At 39.8% G+C, this 7500-nt stretch overlaps 1 protein-coding gene across 2 annotated transcripts in view; it reads right to left on the reverse strand.

Annotated features, from left to right (window-relative positions):
* Positions 1-7500, reverse strand: part of LOC138864726 (golgin subfamily A member 1-like) — a 36049-nt gene that overhangs the window by 26568 nt on the left and 1981 nt on the right. For both annotated transcript variants that reach the window (XR_011399232.1, XM_070132904.1), the window contains exon 3: positions 97-624. Coding sequence is in view for 1 of the 2 variants with exons in the window: in XM_070132904.1 (XP_069989005.1) it covers positions 97-624 (528 nt within the window). In the remaining variant the exon portion in view is untranslated. The remainder of the gene's footprint in view (positions 1-96; positions 625-7500) is intronic.

The raw sequence follows: 7500 nt of genomic DNA on the forward strand, positions 1-7500 counted from the left end.
ATCTACATTGTAAGGGATAATAAATATACAACTTAACCTTAAACAAATATACCAAGCAAAAGTTATCTACCTTACTATAAGGATGATAAATCTTACCTGTCTTTTTTCTCCAAGTTCATTTTCATAATTCTTGATACTTTGTCGAAGGTTGATAACCAGCTGTGATTCCTCTATCTTGTGTACAAGATCTTCCTCGGAGCAACTTAGTTTTTCTCTTAGATTCACACACTCCTGTTGCACATCTCTTATTTCTTCCTTTAACTTTGAAATTTCCAAGGATGTCACATTCTTTTCCTCTTCTAATTTCTTTGCAGTTTCTTCCAAGACAGCTACTTTTTCTACATAGTCATCAAGATTTTGAGATAATCTAAGCTTTTCTCCAGTTACCGTTTCTAATTTAGACTGAATATCAGATACGCTCTTTTCTAAGTTTTGGACTGCTGCTCTCTCTTGTTGCAGTGTTTCTTGGAGGGTTTTATTTTCTTTTTGTGTAATTAGCATATCTGCTTGAGTAGTAGCCAAAGTACCTTGAACACCTGCAAGCTCTGACTCTATACAACTGTTCTTCATTTCCAGGTTCAGCAAGCTTTCTTTTGCACTCCTATGATGTTTTTCCTCTTCTTCCTGTAAAAGATAAAATTATCAGGCAAATTACTTTAGATATAATAAAAGTTGGTTAAACATGCTATAAACTGCCAATGTGCCCAAAAGCTACTCAGTTTACTACAATAATATACAGGCTGGTATAATTAATGCTCTGCATTATATACAAAATAATTTCTAGGCTGGCACCCCTCTGGTATCCGGGTGGATTCTTAATGGTCATACACATGTAAAAATCTATTTAATCATTTTTTCTTTTTTTTTAGAAGGGAGGGGGCATACTTCAAATTGGGGGGGGGGGGGATGAAACAAAGATGTGCCTTAACGTTCATGACATATTTTGCCATTCAGATTTTGTGAAAAACAAGGTTATTTATTAACTACTCCCAAACCCATCGTGTCAACCCCCTTTTGCCACACTGCCCATCCCAGATCATTCCACTGCCCCCAGGGGGATGATACTGCCCACTTTGGGAACCAATTATATACATCATTTCCTGGTGTATATACCCTTAACCACATATTGAGAGCTATAGCTGTTTTCTTCTCACCGTCTCGTTGTGCCAGTGACGATTATAGCCGTGCTGCCGTTTTCTTTTTTCATCTTTTATGATTTACCGTTTACGAAGGTTTTAGCAATATTGTGGCTGTTAGTGAGACGGAGGACAGTCTGCGTGCGAGCGCGCGCGCGCGTGTGTGTGTGTGTGTGTGTGTGTGTGTGTGTGTCTCAGTGTGTTGGCTGGCCTGGTTGAGCGGTTAACAGAACTATTTGGCAGGTGCCGCTCTTGGTGTGTGGGGTAGCAGAGCATCTGTGTGAATGTTTGTGAGTCCGTTAGTAGGCAGAACTAGGCAAGCGGCAAGCGGACCCTGGTGCCTCTCTTGGTGGGTGGGGTGGCAGAGTTTTGTGTGTTTGTGAATATGTGTTAGCAGGCCTGATAGTGTGGCTGGCGGGGAGCAGGGCGCCCCCTTGATGGATGGTGTTTTGGCATATGTGTGTGTTGTGTGTTCGTGTGTGTGTGCTGTTTGTGTGTTTTTATGTGTGGTGTGTTCGTAGTCGAGCCTGGGTGAGCGGCTGGCGGAACCAAGTGCCTCTCTCGGCATGCAGGGTCATGAGTGAATGAGTGTGTGTGTTTTAGAATCTGTTAGTAGGTGGGGCTGGCAAACGGCTGACGGAGCAGGGAGCCCGCTTGATGGGTGGCGTTGCTGTGTGTATGTGTTTGAGTCTGTGTAGGCGGGCTTGACTGTGTGGCTGGAGGAGCCTGGTGCCCCCTTGATGGGCGGCGTTTTGTAGGACGATGGAAAAGATGGCTGTCATGGATGGCCAAAGGCCCGTTTTCAAAAACTTTGAACATTTTCTTTTATTTTTTGATCATGTGACTGTAACATCACATGTATGCATGTGTGTAAGTTTGTGTGTGTGTGTGTGTGTTCTTACCTCTTACCTAGTTGTTTGAATACGGGAGAAGAGCTATGCTCAGGTGGTCCCGTCTGCTATATTTAAATTATCGTATAACTTTTTAAACTGATGCACAGTTTTGGCACACACTACTTGATTGGGGAGACTGTTCCACGATTCAATAATTCTGTTTGGGAAACTATATTTTTTGACATCTTTATCACCTCTTTTCACTGTCAACTTTTTGTTGTGTCCTCTTGTTCTTCTTGTGTTCAAGATCAAAAAGTCATCCTTATCTATCTTCACTCTTCCTGTAATGTAGTTGAAAAGCATAATCATGTCCCCCCTTTTCCTTCTTTCTTCCAAGGTAGTAAGTCCTAATTTCTGTAGTCTGTCTTCGTAACTCAGATCTCTTAGGATAGGTGCCCATCTTGTCGCCGCTCTTTCCAGTTTGTCAATATCTTTTTTTAAGTGTGGACTCCATACCACTGCACCGTACTCAAGACTTGGTCTTATGATTGCTTTACTAATCTTCTTTACCATATCTTTGTCCACATACACGAATGCCCTCTTCATGTTGGCAATCAGTCCTAACATTTTGTGGACCTTTTCATTTATATGGTCATTTGGATTTAGGTTTCTATTTATTATTATCCCAAGATCTTTTTCCCTGTCAGCTGTGTCTAATACTGCGTCCCCTAATTTGTATTGGAATAGTGGGCGATTTCTACTTTCTCCAAACCTGAGTACGTGGCATTTATTGGTATTGAATTCCATTTTCCATGTACAACTCCATGTGAATAAGTTCTCGATGTCACTTTGGAGGCATTGGCATGAGACGTTGTCTGTTATCCTCTTCTGTATCTTTGCGTCATCTGCAAACATATTCAAATAACTACCTGGGCTTATGTTTGACTCTAAATCATTAACGAAAATAGTAAACATAATCGGCGCCAACACCGATCCTTGAGGCACTCCGCTGGTTACTTGTCGCCATGTAGAATGCTTTCCTCTAATTACTGTGCTCATTTGTCTTTCATGAAGAAAGTCTTTCATCCATGTGAGTAGGTTGCCTTTCACTCCACCTAGGTGCTCTAATTTCCATAGTAGTCTTCTATGAGACACCTTATCAAAAGCCTTCTTAAAATCTAAATATACACAATCCACCCAGCCGTCTCTTTCTTGTAATATTTCAGATACTCATTCATAAAAACAGAGGAGATTTGTTACACACGACCTTCCTTCTCTAAAACCAAATTGTTTATTTGATATCATTTCGTGTTTTTCAAGCATTTCAACCCATTGTTTTCTAATTATTCTTTCTAACAGTTTGCATACTACACTAGTTAATGAAACTGGTCTATAATTTAGTGGGTTTTGTTTGTCGCCGCTCTTACATAAGGGTGTAACATTTGCGAGTTTCCAACTTTTTGGTAGTTTGCCTTGTCTTAGTGAATTTTGGAATATTAACAATAAAGGAGTACATAGTTCTTCAGCACATTCCATACGAACCCAGTTAGAAATTTCATCTGGTCCATCTGCTTTGGTCTTGTCTAATCCTTTTAGTAGATCTTTTATTTCGTTCTTTTTGAGGATGATATTTTCAATGTTCTTTATGTTATTACGGGTATTTGCCATATCAAAGCATGGATCCTGAACAAACACTAACTGAAATTTCTCATTTAGGATTTCACACATTTCTTCCTCTGTAGAATATACAATGTTGTTGTCTTTGATGGTGCTAATTTGATCCCTACTTTTAGTTTTACTATTTAAGTAGTTAAAGAAGAGTTTTGGTTGACTTGTACATTTGTTGATTATATCCTTTTCAAAGTCTAATTTCGCCTCTCTCATGGTTTGGGTATACTCATTTCTTCCTACTTTATATCTTTCATATGCTGCCTGAGATCTATGCCTTCTGAATCTTTTCCAAAGGTGATGCTTTTTTCCCCCTCATTTTCCTGCATTTGTCGTTGAACCATTTTTGGCCATTTCTTGCTTCAATTTTGAATTTGGATATGAATTTTTCCACTCCTTTTTTAAAGATCTCACAAAATTTTGAATACTGAACATCAAGGTTCTCATCATCCAGAAGTGTTTCCCAGTTTATGTTATCAAAGAAATCTTTAAGGCTTCTATAATCACCTCTTTTGTAATTGTACTTTTCCTTTCTTTCCTCGCTTACGATGAGTTTTTCCTGTAGCAGAGACAGTATTTTAGTTTAATCACTACATGGTCGCTTTTTCCTAAAGGAGGACAGTACTCGATATCCTTAAGATCGTCGTTATGCTTTGTAAATATTAAGTCAAGCATAGACGGCCTATCTAGCCCTCTTATCCTGGTATGATCTGTTACATTCTGGAAAAAACAAAGCTCATTTATGACATCTAGTAATTTAGCATTCCATGAATCTGATTGTGCTCTAGGATCAAAATTTTCCCAGTCGATTTTGCTATTAAAATCCCCTGTAAGAAGAATTTCTGTTGAATTGGTTTCCAAAAGTTGTAGCACTTCTTCCAGGCTCTTTATTGTCTCTTGAATTAGTTTCTGGTAATTTTCTAGTGACCACACTGATGTTTGAGGTGGCATGTATACCTTGGTTATTATTATGTTTACCCCATTTATTTCTACCTCAATTACCTTCATTTCCACTATGGGGTCCTGATTAATTTCTAACTCCTTTATAATAATTCCTTTCTTTGTTAATATTGCTACCCCCCCTCCATTTCCATCTGCCCTATCTTTTCTCCAAATATCATAGTCTTTGAGCCCTAATGTTACATCGTCTATGGAGGGGTCCACTTTGGTTTCAGTGATGCATATTACATCCAGTTTATCCATATCAATTATTGTCTCTAGTTCAAGCAACTTTGAAGATAAACCATCAATAATTGTATAAACTATTTCTATATAATCTTTAGGTATTAAATTTGGTTGCAGGGTTAATGTTTGTCTGCCTCTACATTTTGGTTCCGATAGTATATTTGCTTTGCTTGGAGACCTCTCACCCTCCAAATAAATAAGTTTTTTTCCTCTTCAGTCCTTTGTTCATTTTTGTTTTTTACTTCTTCCAATTTCTTTTGTAGAGTTACTCTGTCATCTTTGGTCATGTTTTCAATTATCCAGATTTTTTTATATTCCTCATGGGTGGCCAGAACTTTGGCTTTCTTTATTATGTCAGTTACTATTTGTTTATTCAAGAATTTTATTTTTAGAGGCCGTTTCTTTCCCTTTTCGAATATTCCAGCCTCTTGTGAGCTATGATATTCTGCTCGGCGAATTCGGGATTTATGACCTTGAGAATGTCTACAATTAATTTCTCGTCTTCGTTGTATCGTTCAATTCCATCTTCAACAACTTTTTCTTCATGTCCCAATATGACTATGTCCTTGTTTACGTCAGCCAAATTAGCAATATTTCTTGCATGTTGCCCATGGTGGGATTTGAATTTGTTCTTCTTAATTGTTGCTGCAAGCTGTGTTTTAATTTCCTCCTTTGTGGTCTTGATGTCTTTTTCTATCTTTTTTTCCATTTCATTCACGGTTTCCTTTACCTTTGATACATCTGCATATGTAGCTGTCATCTGCTTGGCTTCTTCCATTATTTGAGCTTGGCTGTTTGACAAATTACTTTTAATCTGTTTGACAGTTTCTTGAACTTTAATGACCTCCTCAACTTTTTCCTGAAGATTTCTCGCTTCGGTTTCCTTACCGTTGCCAATTTTGGTTTCAGCTTCTAGCTTTTGCTTTAGTTCCTTAATTTTCAGGACAGATTTTTCCATATTTTCTCTCTGAATTGTTGTATTTCTACGCAGGTTTTCTACTAATTCCTTCAAATTCACATTTTCTTCATGTATTTTGAGGCATTCTGCTACCAGGTTGTCAACCTTGGCTTCAAGAGCCTCAATTCTGACTGCTGCTTCTGCTAACTTCATTTTTCTCGTGTGATCTCAGTTGCTCCTCATTAAACAAACAAAAACCAGAGATGTACTCACGTCAGTTGTCTCTAGGCGCAAAACACTTACCATGCAGGATTTGTGGTCACCTCTCGCTTCCCTCTCCTCTCTCCTTGCATACAAGCCACACTATCTTTTTCTGCTTTTTTCACTTTCTCCTTCACTTTCTAACCCAAATTTTCCTTTCAACATGAACTATACACATTTACATACACCCATGGCTAGCAGACTAGACCACCCATTGCTCAAACCTCTCCGTATTTAACAACATGTAAGAGCAGTACTGCGCTGATGCACTGCACTTCTCGCCTTCTCGTGTGTGTGTTGTGCGTGTGTGTGTGTGTGTGTGTGTGTGTGTGTGTGTGTGTGTGTGTGTGTGTGTGTGTGTGTGTGTGTGTGTGTGTGTGTGTGTGTGTGTTACGTGACAAATATCATGGTTCTTGATGGGGCTGCAGTCCAAGTGGCACAAGCGAGACTTCTGGTCTCACAACCCTTTGATGTTGTCAACTATTTTCTCACAGACGATGTCGCATGACAGATTCAACCCTCACATTGGCTCTATATTTTGCTGACAACAAAGCCAAACATCCTGCTCATGATCAATGCTGGAAGCTGAGGCCTGTAACTGATGTTTTGGACCATCAGTTTAGGCGTATCTTTGTGCCCAACAAGGTTGTTTCTGTTGATGAGAGCCTCTGAGCTACCAGGCTCTTCAGTTTATCCCAAACAAGAGAGCACGCCGGGGCTTGAAGGTCTACAAGCTCTGCTTGAGCGATGGGCCAGAGGCGGGCTACACCACTGCCTTTTGCATCAAATTGGGGCAGGAACGTGGGGAGCTCCCCGTGTACATGAAGACAGATCTAAACCTTATGGAGAGAGGGGGCCTCATGGACAAGGGGTACGAAATACATATGGACATCTGGTGCTCGTCACCTAGACTGTTCCACCACCTGTCGGCACAGTCAGAACCAACAGGAAGCAGATGCTGAAAGACCTGTAGGCAAAAGGGTGAGGAAGCGTAGACTTCCGAATTAGTGACTCAAGCATGCTTGTCCTTCAGTGAATGGACAAGAGGCCCAATACCATGCTCTCCATGGTCCACACTAGTGAGATGGTAGCTCTTCCTCCCTGGCTGTACACCAGGTCCTTGGCAGAAAAATGACACAAGCAGACTTCAAATTGGAACTTGTTAGAGTTCTGCGACAGGAGGAAGAGCACCGAGGAAGGAATACTAATGTACTTCAGCCCAAGGACACTCCTTTTCAGAAGATGGCAAGGGTGTGTATTCTGCTGGAAGATGAAAGGGAAGAGGACAGAGACAAGGGTGCTGTGTCGGATCTGTGGGATCTCCCTGTGCACTTCACCATGCTTCAAGAAGTACCACACCACTCTCCATGCTCCCTAAAGCATGGAATAGTGTAAATATATTTAAAAAATTGTACATTTTGATTTTTAAAATTCATTTCTACAAAAAATAAAAATAAAAATAAAATTAAAAAAAAATAAAATCTGCATTTCTCTTGTCCCATGAAAACACAAAACTTCC

Source organism: Penaeus vannamei, chromosome 18 (genome assembly GCF_042767895.1).
Source record: "Penaeus vannamei isolate JL-2024 chromosome 18, ASM4276789v1, whole genome shotgun sequence".
Classification (NCBI taxonomy): domain Eukaryota; kingdom Metazoa; phylum Arthropoda; class Malacostraca; order Decapoda; family Penaeidae; genus Penaeus; species Penaeus vannamei.